This window comes from Cherax quadricarinatus, chromosome 17 (genome assembly GCF_038502225.1).
Source record: "Cherax quadricarinatus isolate ZL_2023a chromosome 17, ASM3850222v1, whole genome shotgun sequence".
In the NCBI taxonomy this organism is placed as follows: Eukaryota; Metazoa; Arthropoda; class Malacostraca; order Decapoda; family Parastacidae; genus Cherax; species Cherax quadricarinatus.
The window spans coordinates 39,775,341-39,789,837 of NC_091308.1; the positions used below are offsets into that span (position 1 = coordinate 39,775,341).

Genomic DNA, 14,497 nt, shown 5'->3' on the forward strand with positions numbered 1-14,497 from the left:
CGCGGAAATAAATTTATGTAGGTAGAGAAGAAAATAATTCTTTCGATTTTTTCAACAAATTTCATAAAATATGGATTTAGATTTAAAGGTAAGTAAAATTTTTTTTCAAATAATTCCTGCAGAAAACTACGTCTGCTTATTTAAGGAAGAAGCATTACAATCTTGACAAGACCTGGTGATTATTTTAGTTATATCGTGTGACTGGGAGAGAAGACGTTTATAAAAGAGGACAGAAAATTTTATAAGATAGGAAGCCACTGGTTGCATGGAAACAGGGGAAGAAAATATACCTTACTCTGAAGAAAAGGTGGCAAGGAATTTACCCGATGTGAAGAAAATTCTCCAGAAAGGGGTTATCTCTCTGCCCTTTCAGCGCCCCTTCAGCCCATGAGGGGCTTGAGAGACTGAGCCCTCCTGGATGAGGGGCTAATGGACTCTCTTGCTTCATCAACAGTTTAATTGGATACGCACGTTGATACCTACTTCATAGTCACACCACACCCTCTTCTTGCAGATCAATGTTCGTTGTAATACAAGTGACAGTGAAACCTGCACCACTTTACCTACAATGTGAGACTACGATGAACTGTCCTCTATAGCTGCATAACGAGAAATCTACCACTTGCTTTGAATACTATTGCAGTGTTAAGCAAGGTGAGAAATAACACTGAAGCCAGCATTGAGGGGCCACCTGAGGGCGAAGTGCACAGGAGGAGGTCAGATTGCTTTATGAAACGATCAGTGAAATGTTCGTCTTGTGGGCATTGTCCTCTTGCCGGAAACGGACAAAGGACAATAGTGTTTAGTGTGTTTTGACTCTTGTTCATTTGACAATCTCACAAATTCGCGGTTGAACTATTACGCAGTGAAGTATAACTGGTCTTCCTGTTGTGAAAATACCAGGAAACTATGGACAAATCTTGGAACTGTGTAGTGTAATCATTGAGTGTTTGCAGAACAATCCCAGTAGAGGACAGTGCAACATTCCCTAAGACACTCCAGCTCCAATCAAGACACCTATATTGGGGTCACATTTTCTTTACCACAAGCCAGGGAAAATTTTGGGTCAGATACAAATACCCAGATAAGTCTAGACATCCCCGCTCCTAGTTAAGTTGGCTGCAGCTGATAGATGGGGGCGAGCCGTGCTTAGATGTATCAATAGACCTGGTTATAGGCGGGCCATTGAGCCCAACCAAGTGAGTACAACTCCGTTCAGCATTACGTTTAAGTTAAATGCTGAAATATAATATCTGACAATCAACAGCTATGATGTGGGGATACCGAAATTCACATCCAAGGGGCCATTTTGGATGAAGGTGCAGAACGGCGGAATCAACACTGAAGCTAAGTATATTTCATTTCATGTCTTTAGACTTAGTTGGGTAATATTCCCCATAATTTCACTGCTAACAGATATGAAAGTTTAAACTTAATGTAAAACTTCCTTAAAAATATTTAAGAGAATTTGTCTATAAACACTGCATGAAGAGACACATTCAGACAAGCTCTGAGATCACAAGTCTGGTCTGTGCTGTGGTTGCATGCTTGAGTGAGTGAGAGAAGGTGAGGATGGCTACTGCGAAGTGTGTGCTGGGCGCCCTGTTTTCTGAGTGACGGGATACTGCACTTGGTGAACAGCGGGTGGCTCCCGTTTTCTGCTGTCGTAGCAAGGGACAGCTGGCCCTACTCACTGCTCTCTTTGGCTGAGTCCTAGCAGCAACTCAAATATTTTGTAAAGACTCCAGTCTTTGCCAATTTTTTGAAGGATCGTAAGTTCTTGGACCACTATGTGGCCACTATCTGGTTCAAGTACGACCAAAAGACTATGGGGAATGTTACCCAGCTAAGTATATTTCATTTCATGTCTTTAAATAGACTGAGCTGTGTAATATTCCCCATAGCCTTTTGGTCGAACTCGAACTGGATAATGGCCACATATTGGTACAAGAACTTGAAACAATATGTGAAGACTGGACCAACTGTAAAGACTGGAGACTATACAAAATATTTCAGTTACTTGTACTACTCAGCCAAGGAGAATGGTGAGTAGGGCCAGCTGTTCCTCACTACGACAACATAAAATGGGAGCCACCCGCTGTTCACTCAGCGCAGCATCGCCCGTCACCCAGTGCTGCTATTTATTCACAGTACCTTGAAGATCGTCCACATACAAACTTTTATTTAAAATTTCTTTGAAGGGACTTTCAGATTTCTTCAATGTGTATTTAGAGTAGCATAGCTTCTAGCAAGAATAGAGAGGATGTTGCACGAAACAAAACTGACTTGAAATTATATTTTTTCACAGGACTTTGAGGATCAAAAGAATAAACAATAAACCATGCAGTAGACTCACCAAATGTAGTTTACTGTCAGAGGTATCACAATGTTCAGATTCTCTAGGACTCATCTCACCAATCACAATAAAAGGTAAAATGCTTGTGCAAAATTCATGGAAGCTCAAAATAGGTTGGGATGAGAACTTGCCTCTAGAAATGAGTCAAGCATGGGATGAAATATCCAAGGAGTTTAAACAACTTAATCAAATTCAATTTCTCAGACAAATAGGTCAAAAGGAAAGCATGTACACATGTGCTATGACGCGTGAGGGTATGTCGCTGTAGCTTACATGAGTAATGCTAAAGGAAGTACACTGATTACTTCAAAGATCAGGGTAGCACCTTTGAAGGTCAGAACAGTACCACAATTGGAACTGACAGCACTCTATGTAGGTACAAAATTAGCTGTCTATATCAACAAAGTGCTCGATCATCTCACTATTGAAAAAACCGTGATCTGGAGTGATAATGAAGCAGTTCTCCAGTGGTTACGAAATAACAAGAGTAAGTTGGTCTACGTACAAAACAGAGTAGCAGAAATAAGAGAGATACAGAGAGACTATCTCTTCACGTCTCAACCCAAGAGAATGCAACTGACATGTTGTCACGTGGTGTCCCACTTAAGAAATTTGTGGATAATAAATTATGGCTCCACGGACCAAACTGGCTCTCTAATGAAAATAACTGGCCTCAGCAAAAAGCTTACATTATGCCAGAAGAAACAGTCTGCATGAACACAGAAATAATCTGTTTAAATGCAGCAGGTACACCAGAAAAGGTCATTGATGGATCTGAATACTCATCTTTGGGTAAACTCTTAAAAGTTAGAGCTCTTGTCTTCAAATTCATTAAAGGGACAAAACCCAATTAAGAATTTCCAGAACCCATCAAATACTGGGTAAAACAAATACAGAAAGATGTCTTCTCTAAAGTGTACAAATTTCTGGAAACACAAGATAAATCCCCAAAGAAACTTAATATGATTAAATCTTTAGGACTTTATCTCGACTCAAAAAAGATTATAAGATGTCGAGGAAGAATTCATTATTCTTCACTACCTAGAGAAGTAATACATCCAACATTGATCCATAAAAATCAGTGGCTAAAGAAACTGATTGTTAAAAATGCTCACAGTAACGTTTTACACAGTGGAGTAGATAACACACTTTGTCACATACAACAATCCTACTGGATACCTCAAGGTTGACAAAGTGTGAAAAAACAAATAAGGGACTTATTACGTGTGGTGTTACTACGATATGCGAGTATGTCAGTAACCAGGTCCACCACCATATGCTGCCGAGTATGTCATGTCACTCCGTTTGAGGTGACAGGTGTAGATTACACTGGAAGAATAATTTTAATTAAACAGTTGACAAAGTTACCATCAAGGTGTACATCTGTTTGTTCACCTCTGCTAGGACTAGAACAGTACATCTAGAAGTAGCCACTGACATGTCTGCTGAAACCTTTATTAAACTATTCAGAAGGTTTGCCGCCAGAAGGGTGTGTCCCAAATTGATAATTTCAGACAAGGCAATGAACTTTGTTGCTGGCGCTGCTTATATAAGCAAGGTCTTCGATCAACCAGAGATACAACAGATACTGAATCAACTCAGCTGTCATTGGAGACACATTTGTGGAGAAATTTTCTCCAGGAGGGGGGTATTAGCCCCCTTCAGCCCCTTTCAGCCCCTTTCAGCCCTTTCAGCCCTGAGGGGCCCAGCCCTCTCAGAAGGGGCAAGCTTCTTGCTTACTGCTACAGCAAGTAATTGATCCCAGATGCAGTACCAGTATGCAACGTGTGGTCAAGCGACCGCCGCTCCGTGCAAGACTCCAGTGTTGCAAAGTGTATTTTAATAAAAGACAGTCCATCTCTTACCTTAGCAGGACAATTAAGGAAAATCCTGCTCCCACTGTATTACCATGGTAAAGATAGTGTACATTGTTGTCTATGCTTAAGACAGCAAGAATCAAACATTCTGCTTTGCTTCATGGAGGAAGTGGCAAGGAAGAAAAAGTACTAGGTCAGCTTTTCCTTTATGTGTGAAGGGCAGTAACGGCGTGGGGCGTTGTGACGTCTTCAGATTACTTTTGACTCTACTGAGAATGACACTGACGCCAGGATAACCAACAAAGAACGCTCTGTGCGTTAGTGTGAACAAAGTGTCTCACAAAACACGATAAATACTTACAGAGAAGTGTGATCAACTTCTTAGTGATATTGTGTGAACGATTATTGATGAACAGTGTAACAACGAGTATTGCGATCCAACAGAGTATAGTGCGACATTCTTCAAAGAACACTATTCTTCAATCAACTCAATGGATATCCAGGCGTAATTACGGGTCAGATACATATACCCAGGTAAGTGTTCTAACTCGTGATGTACTACTATTGACTGTGCAGTTGAGTATAAAGTCGTGAGTTAGTCACTTATCATAAACCCCGGTGATATGCGGACCTTTGAGTCCACACACATAAGCTTGTCAGCAATCAGTGAATGAAATATGCTGACATAACACCCCCTAGGGGTAATTTATAATCTTACAAATTATAACTCATTTCAGCCCGTTGAGGAATGACATCGACAGCTTCTCAAGACCTCATCTGCAGGGGCGGCTGTGCAGGCGATGAGCTGTCTCTCTAAGTTAAGTTTTCCCTATATTTAATGTATAAGCTTAACTGGTAACCCATTTCTCAACATTCCTCCTAAAGCTCCATGGCAAGGCAGATATGAAAGAAACATGGGAATATGTTGTTTAAGGAAGACTCTTCATCATCAGCAAATCGACTTAGAAGAATTTCAAACTGTCGTAACTGAAATAGAAAATAGAGTCAACAACTGACGTCTAACTTATGTTACCGATGATCTAGACAATTTGGAAGTGTTAAGTCCATCTCATTTACTCCATGGCAGGAGGCTCGAACCAGTTCCTCCCATGAATGATAAAGAAATCATAGAGCATCCTACTTATCTCGAACCTGAGCAACTCAGATGTAAATTCAAACACCTTAATAAAGTGACTGAACATAGGAAGAAAATATGGCAAGAAGACTATCTCACCTCACTGAGAGAACATGTCTGTGGAGCTGGTGTTCCTAAAAATCATAAGTACTTAAGTCCTGGTGACATAGTGATTAGTGACAATGATGGTCCAAGGTCTCAATGGCCTCTTGTAAAAATAGTGACCATACATCCTGATGCAAATGGAACCATCAGGACAGTTGATGTTTTGAGCAAAGGTGTAGTGAATAAGCGGACAATATATAAACTAGTGCCATTAGAATTAAACAATGTTGAAAACAAACTTACTGATTCTCCAGAAACCCCAAAGATTAAAGCTGTTAAAAAAGACAGTCAGCAGTGGTGGTGAGTGAGAAAATCAAATTAATGTTAAGTGATGAATAGTTCACCTGCGGCAAACTTTCGCCCGCCCCCCAGATTTATCCGGTTTGAAGGACCAAAAGGCTATGGGGAATATTACCCGGTAACTCTATTGAAAAACATGAAATATACTTAACTGGGTAATATTCCTCATACTGAGAAATAACCAACTGGATGGAAGAAGTGAGCTACAACTACCTCCACTAAATAAGTACTGTTTTTATTTTAAACTTTCTCCACTGCCACTCACAGAGTTGTGCATAGCAGTGCCTACACCTATGTTCTATGATGCCATTCTTCTTTCGATGTTGCCATATTGTCTGATTTTTTATTTATGTATAGAGAATTGCACCATGTTCCAGTTACTGTATAACTCTCTACAGGAAGTCACTCCAAAGTGCCATAATTCAATCCCATCAACGTTACCAGCATCTCGGAGAAGCTTATCAAAATTACCTGCTCTCTATTTGGAAACCATCACAGTATTTTTTTGAATTTCAATGATTACATTTATTTTAAATAGAATGAGGTTGTAATCAGAGCCGGATTAAGATTTTGTGAGGGGCCCCTAGTGATATTTTCAAAAGGAAAAGAAAATAATCACAGTAGTCAACAGTTCATTATATCCATCCTGCCCTGGCTGTGATCCCTGCTCCCTAATCTATCTCCTACCTTGAATAATTGTACAAGTTCATGGACTGTGGTCAGAAAGAGATCTAAATTACTGTTACCACGAGTAGCCAAGATGACAACTTTACTTAAAGCTGTCCTCAATGATGCTGACGAGTGCGGTGACCTCCAGGTTCCCTGACAGAGTGCTCCAATTTATGTTAGGCAGGTTGAAGTCGCTAATATTGCCTTATTGTTAATACAACGTGCCTTAATTTCATCACACAAGCGGGAATCATTCTCCTAATTTTGTTTGGGAGACGATATATTGCACCGCTACTCCATATTGATTTTATTTCAAAGGCAATTCCTTGTTAACATATAAAGTCACTCTACTGCCTTTCTTATGATTAAGAGCCTCATTATATATATTGTGTCAACTAGGAGTAATTTCTGTTTCTTCGAGTTTTTTATACAGATCAAACCAAAATCTACTTAGAAGGATAATATCTAGATTTTCTGCTAAAGTATATATTCAAATAATTCGTCCATTTTTTTTGATAAATGCTACGATCACTTGTGTAAATAACTTTTAATTCAACCAGCTGGTGTACCCAGCTGGGTTAATTAGTATAAATTCCCTGTCCCATCCTTTACCTTGCTTCTTGTAATGAGTTGTCTTCTCCCTCCTTCCCCCTCCTCCCGGGTCCTCTCCACTGCATGCATCCTCACATACAAGATCCGTTCCGGTCGTGCACTCTCCACATCGTTGAAAAGAAGGCTATTTTGCTTAAATAAGAGAGAGTGAGAGAGAGAGATAGATAGAGAGAGAGAGAGAGAGAGAGAGAGAGAGAGAGAGAGAGAGAGAGAGAGAGAGAGAGAGAGAGAGAGAGAGCAAAAGAGAGAAAGAGAGAGAGATAGAGAGAGAGAGAGAGAGAGAGAGAGAGAGAGAGAGAGAGGGAGAGAGGGAGAGAGAGAGAGAGAGAGAGAGAGAGAGAGAGAGAGAGAGAGAGAGCAAAAGAGAGAAAGAGAGAGAGAGAGAGAGAGAGAGAGAGAGAGAGGAGAGAGGAGAGAGAGAGAGAGAGAGAGCAAAGAGAGAGAAGAAGAGAAATAGAGAGAGAGAGAGAGAGAGAGAGAGAGAGAGAGAGAGAGAGGGAGAGAGGGAGAGAGAGAGAGAGAGAGAGAGAGCGTGAAGAAAGCTTCTATACCACAAGACGGGCAGAAAGCAGCAACTTCACTCACTTCACTCTGGCAGAACATCACTTCATCTAAGATCATTTATTCCCAGGATGACTCGAGTATGGAAAAAATTCGTACAACATAATGATGTCAACGAGATAAAGTCAGTTGATCAAATGAAAATGCTGGCCCACAGACGGCTCCAACTTCATCCTGTTCCCTACTTGTATGTTTCATAAAAATAAAAATGCTTTCAAATAAGCTGATGTAGGTAACAGCTTTTAGCTGGTCAATAAAGTTAGGAATCCTTAACCTGTAAATAGCTTGTCAATAAAGCTAGGGATCCTTAACCAAACCTTGTCAAACCCTGTGTGTAAAAAAAAAAAAAAAAAAAAAAAAAAAAAAAAGGGAGAGTGAGAGAGAAAGAAAGAATTATATCTAACTTAAAGTTCTTTCCACAGAGGTTCTTTAAAGGCTGACCTACCAGGGCGTCGAGGTGGTCCTTGTTGGAGATGAAGAGACGACCATTGAGGCTGAGACCAGTGGGGGGACACACTTCCTTCTCCCGCAGAGGCACCACCTCACCTATACAGCACAAGGTGTTGTGTCAGGTGGTCATGAACATGAAGAAAACATGTATCTTGTGGTTAAGAATATAGAGTAAGGTGCCAACTGATAACAGACATGAAGGAAACAGCTGTCAAGTGATCATAAGTATGACAGAGACAGGTGTCAAGTGGTTGCAAGCATTAGTTAGTCTAGTATCATTTGGCCACTAATGTGAAGGAGACAGGTGTTGTGAGATAAACAGATGTCACTTCGCATTAGGTAAACTCATAGAAATTATTTTATTCTTGTAATTTAAAGAAAATAAACATTGCATTAATATGACTCTGGATATAAACAGTATAAATAAATATTAGTCTCATAAGAGCACTACCACATACTGAGCTGATGCAGCCAAGGAAATCATGTAGGGATATAGCAGTGATAATCGAATACATGGCCGAATGTTTAGAGCTATATTAGAATTACCTCAACATTGCAATATACATCTACAGAATAAAGTCATACATGACACTCAGAATATTGTATTAGGAGACGTTGCATTCACTGATAACTTCCCCAGCTCAATACAAATTATATAAGGAACAAAATACAGGCGACGTCAGGAACCAGGACGTGTGTCACTTGTTTGTGTGGCGGGAGAGAAACAGCTTAGTGAGCACACCTTACATGTAAGATCCTCCAGAGTAGTGGGCAGCAATGTCCGATGACATGATAAAGGTTGTCTTGGAGCAATGCCATCTTCGTTTCATTAGATGCAAGTTTGAGTTACTATATAAGACGTAGGAGATATTTAAGATGTCTCAGCTGTACGTACTTTTGTGTTACTTATGTCCCGGTATGAAATAATAGATACTCCTGCACTGGTATCAGTCTCTCTTGACTGTTCATTTCTTCACTAAGTATTTTATTGTAAACAACGAAATTTTAGCTACACTCATTTTAAGATTTGCGAGAGCCGTGGTAAACACAGTGAGTCTCAGCAGCGACGTTGCCCCGCAACAGCCGAGATCACAACATCTGACTCCGTGGCCCAGAACTCTAGAGTTTTTAGCATATGTGGAGTTAGTGCAAGAACATTCACCTAACCTCATCAGGCATGACCCCACCTAAATTCACTTATCTTCTGTCTTCTATATATTCTTCGTTTTCTAATGCCTTGTATTGTATTGAAAAAGCCACCAGTGGGAGAGTGTTACATACATGATTTTATTCAACAGTTTGTCGGAGAGAAATGATATGAAATACTGCAAAACTGAATAGAGATATAAATGCAGTAAACTGTGACCCCGTGTCGACGACGTTCCGCCCAAGCATAGAGCTTTTTTTTATGTCTTAAGTGAATTGAAAAAGTCCACCATATGGGTGAAGCGTAGCCAATATACGATCGCATTTACGTTCTAATTATCCTGTCGATATTTTATACCTGAAAACACGCTGCGTGGACGAAACGTTGGAAATAAAAGAAAGCATTATACTGCATTTATATCTACGACTATAAAGATCATGCCGGAATTTTTATACGCAGTGATTTGAATAAGCCTACTGCGTGGGCGAAGGATATCATTATAAACCATACCCCCGGCCGGGATTGAACCCGCGGTCATAGAGTCTCAATCCCGGCCGGGGGTATGGTTTGATTGCAATCGTGTCATTACGATTTCTTGAGTCATATCATTATACTCCATTTATGCGGTTAACCACAGCATATCGCTGTTGATGTGCTTAGTATTTGTTCCACACTTTTATAGTCTGTCCTGGCAAAATGGCAAGAGTTATGACGTTTTTCAGTTATATGGGAAACTCAGGAGTCATAAAGACAGCAATTCGAACCCTGAAGCGGTTAATGCAAAAAAATTTGCACATGCTACATGGTAAAAACAGATGTATGTACAAAATGTATTATCCTACACTAAGTCATAAAGGACCTATTATAATTATTATTGTTAGGTAAGACACATATGCAACAGTTAGGTATCTTTATTTCGAAACGTTTCGCCTACACAGTAGGCTTCTTCAGTCGAGTACAGAAAAGTTGATAGAAGCAGAAGATACTTGAAGACGATGTAATCAGTCCATCACCCTTAAAGTTTTGAGGTGGTCAGTCCCTCAGTCTGGAGAAGAGCATTGTTCCGTTGTATGAAACAATATGAAGTTGAAGTGACAGGATGGAGCCTTTATATAGTGCCAGGAGGTGAGACGTAGGTTGCTTTGGGAGGGCAGGTCCCTCTCAAACCCAGCCGTTCTCACTAGTAGAGGTCGAAGTTGATGGTCTGTACCAAGATACCCTTGTGTTGCAGTGTCTGACAGAATGAACATTAAAATGGTATAAAATACCGACAGATTGTTAGGTAAGACACATATGCAACAGTTAGGTATCTTTATTTCGAAACGTTTCGCCTACACAGTAGGCTTCTTCAGTCGAGTACAGAAAAGTTGATAGAAGCAGAAGATACTTGAAGACGATGTAATCAGTCCATCACCCTTAAAGTTTTGAGGTGGTCAGTCCCTCAGTCTGGAGAAGAGCATTGTTCCGTTGTCTGAAACAATATGAAGTTGAAGTGACAGGATGGAGCCTTTATATAGTGTCAGGAGGTGAGACGTAGGTTGCTTTGGGAGGGCAGGTCCCTCTCAAACCCAGCCGTTCTCACTAGTAGAGGTCGAAGTTGATGGTCTGTACCAAGACACCCTTGTGTTGCAGTGTCTGACAGAATGAACATTAAAATGGTATAAAATACCGACAGATTGTTAGGTAAGACACATATGCAACAGTTAGGTATCTTTATTTCGAAACGTTTCGCCTACACAGTAGGCTTCATATTGTTTCAGACAACGGAACAATGCTCTTCTCCAGACTGAGGGACTGACCACCTCAAAACTTTAAGGGTGATGGACTGATTACATCGTCTTCAAGTATCTTCTGCTTCTATCAACTTTTCTGTACTCGACTGAAGAAGCCTACTGTGTAGGCGAAACGCTTCGAAATAAAGATACCTAACTGTTGCATATGTGTCTTACCTAGCAATCTGTCGGTATTTTATACCATTTTAATGTTCATTCTGTCAGACACTGCAACACAAGGGTATCTTGGTACAGACCATCAACTTCGACCTCTACTAGTGAGAACGGCTGGGTTTGAGAGGGACCTGCCCTCCCAAAGCAACCTACGTCTCACCTCCTGGCACTATATAAAGGCTCCATCCTGTCACTTCAACTTCATATTGTTTCAGACAACGGAACAATGCTCTTCTCCAGACTGAGGGACTGACCACCTCAAAACTTTAAGGGTGATGGACTGATTACATCGTCTTCAAGTATCTTCTGCTTCTATCAACTTTTCTGTACTCGACTGAAGAAGCCTACTGTGTAGGCGAAACGTTTCGAAATAAAGATACCTAACTGTTGCATATGTGTCTTACCTAACAATCTGTCGGTATTTTATACCATTTTAATGTTCATAATTATTATTAATATTATTATTATTATTATTATTACATTATTATTATTATTTAACATATGGGCCTTTTCCCATCAAGGCAACTGATCCGAAAAAGAAGAAACTGACTTGCCAGAGGTGTCCAGATACTATAGTTAATAAACTGCAACATACATCCACCCCTACTTTAGTGCACAGTCACTGTACTTCTCACCTCCAGGACTCAAGTCTGGCTAACTAGTTTCCCTGAATCCTTTAATAAATGTTACTTTGCTCATACTCCAACAGCACATCAAGTCCTAAAAAAACATTTGCCTCCACTTGCTCCTATTTAACACGCTCACTCTCACTTGCCGGAATTCTAAGTCCCTCGTACACAAAACCTCCTTTACCCCCTCCCTCCAACCTCTCCTAGGCCGACCCCAACCCCGCCTTCTTGCAACTACATGTTATAAGAACATAAGAACATAAGAATGTAGGAACACTGCAGAAGGCCTATTGGCCCATACGAGGCAGGTCCTTATCAAAACGACCTCTACCTAAAGCTACCCAAGAAATAACTCTCCTACCCCATGTCACCAATCAAACCCAGCCCCTCCCACTCATATATCCAGTCTCATATGTCTAGTCTCTTCTTAAAGCTACCCAAGGTCCTAGCCTCTATCACCCCACTAGGAAGACTGTTCCACGCATCTACAACTCTGTTAGAAAACCAGTACTTACCTATGTCTTTTCTAAATCTAAATTTATCCAACTTAAATCCATTATTCCTGGTTCTTACCTGGTTCGACACCCTCAGTACTTTATTAATGTCTCCCTTGTTTATGCCCGTCATCCACTTATAAGAACATAAGAACATAAGAACGAAGGAACACTGCAGAAGGCCTACTGGCCCATGCGAGGCAGGTCCAAGTCCCTACCGGCTTAAGCCAATGCACCCAACCTAGTCAGGTCAGGTCACATTGACTTAAGGGAGGAACACGGCAACCGACCTGTTAGCACAAGCTATCAGGTCCAACTCACACCCACCCACATCTACTCATGTATTTATCCAACCTATTTTTAAAGCTACACAACGTTCTGGCCTCTATAACGGTACTTGGGAGTTTGTTCCACTCATCCACAACTCTATTACCAAACCAGTACTTTCCTATATCCCTCCTGAATCTGAATTTTTCCAACTTAAAACCATTGCTGCGAGTCCTGTCTAGGCTAGATATTTTCAGCACACTATTTACATCCCCTTTATTTATTCCTGTCTTCCACTTATAAACCTCAATCATATCCCCCCTAATTCTACGTCTTTCTAGAGAGTGCAGTTTCAGGGCCCTTAGTCTATCCTCATAGGGAAGGTTTCTGATACATGGGATCATCTTTGTCATCCTCCTTTGTACATTTTCCAGAGAATTTATATCCATTCTGTAATACGGTGACCAAAACTGTGCAGCATAATCTAAATGAGGCCTAACCAAGGATGTATAGAGTTGAAGAACAACCTGAGGACTCCTATTATTTATGCTTCTTGATATGAAGCCAAGGATTCTATTAGCTTTATTGCGAACACTTATGCACTGTTGTCTTGGTTTCAGATTACTGCTAACCAGAACTCCTAAATCTTTTTCGCAATCCGTAATATTAAGATCTACATTATTTAGTTTATATGTGGCATGGTTATTGTCCTGTCCAACATTTAGAACTTTGCATTTGTCTATATTAAACTGCATCTGCCACTTCTCCGACCACTGCATCAGTCTATTCAAATCTTCCTGGAGTGCTCGAATGTCCTCGTCAGAATGAATTCGACGGCCTATTTTGGTGTCATCGGCAAACTTGCCGATGTCGCTCTTTATGCCCTCATCTATGTCGTTTATGTAGATTGTGAACAGCAGGGGGCCCAACACTGACCCCTGTGGAACACCGCTCGTGACGCTTCCCCACTCTGATTTCTCCCCATTTATGCAAACTCTCTGCTGCCTATTTGTCAACCATGCCTCTATCCAGGAAAAAATTTCTCCTCCTATTCCATGTGCTTTAATTTTCCTCAATAGTCTCTGATGTGGGACCCTGTCAAAAGCCTTACTGAAGTCCATATACACAATATCATATTCATTACCATGATCTACCTCCTCAAATACCTTAGTGAAAAAAGTTAATAAATTCGTAAGGCAGGAACGCCCCTTTGTAAAACCATGCTGAGATTCGTTGATTAATTTATGCTTTTCAAGGTGGCTACGAACTGCCTCGGCAATTATTGATTCCATAAATTTTCCCACTATGGAGGTTAGGCTTATTGGTCTATAGTTCGAAGCTAAGGACCTGTCACCTGTTTTGAAAATAGGTATCACATTTGCCATTTTCCACTTATCTGGCACCATGCCAGTTTGTAGTGATATGTTGAAAAGATTAGCCAAAGGTGTGCTAAGCTCCTCTTTACATTCCTTTAGAACCCTTGCATACAGTTCATCAGGGCCTGGGGATTTGTTAGGTTTTAATTTATCTATTTGCCTAAGGACCATGTCACTTGTGACCCTAATAGTGCACAGTTTATTATCGTCCTGTTCTACATAATTTATCATTACTGGAATATCGCTGGTATCCTCCTGTGTAAAAACTGAGAGGAAGTATGTGTTAAAAATTCTACACATTTCCTTATCACTGTCAGTGAGCTGACCCGAGGAACTTTTGAGTGGGCCTATCTTGTCCCTGATCTTACTTCTGTATACCTGAAAGAATCCTTTTGGGTTAGTCTTCGATTCTCTTGCAACTTTAACCTCATAATCTCTATTTGCTTTTCTAATTCCCTTTTTTATTTCTCTCTTTAACTGAATATATCGATTTCTTAATTGCCCCTCTCCTCTTTTGATTTGCCTATATATGCCTCTCTTTTGACCAATCAGATATTTTAATCTATTGTTCATCCATTTAGGATCATTTTTGTTTGATCTGATTTCCCTATTTGGAACATAATTTGACTGAGC

The 14,497-nt window shown here is 40.4% G+C and overlaps 1 protein-coding gene across 1 annotated transcript in view; it reads right to left on the minus strand.

Moving 5' to 3' along the window:
* The window catches only part of Epac (Exchange protein directly activated by cAMP), a gene marked incomplete at its 5' end in the record, with an annotated part of 1,038,330 nt that overhangs the window by 68,500 nt on the left and 955,333 nt on the right, over nt 1-14,497 (minus strand). The window contains one exon of the mRNA XM_070086005.1: nt 8,001-8,101. Coding sequence (XP_069942106.1) covers nt 8,001-8,101 — 101 coding nt within the window. The remainder of the gene's footprint in view (nt 1-8,000; nt 8,102-14,497) is intronic.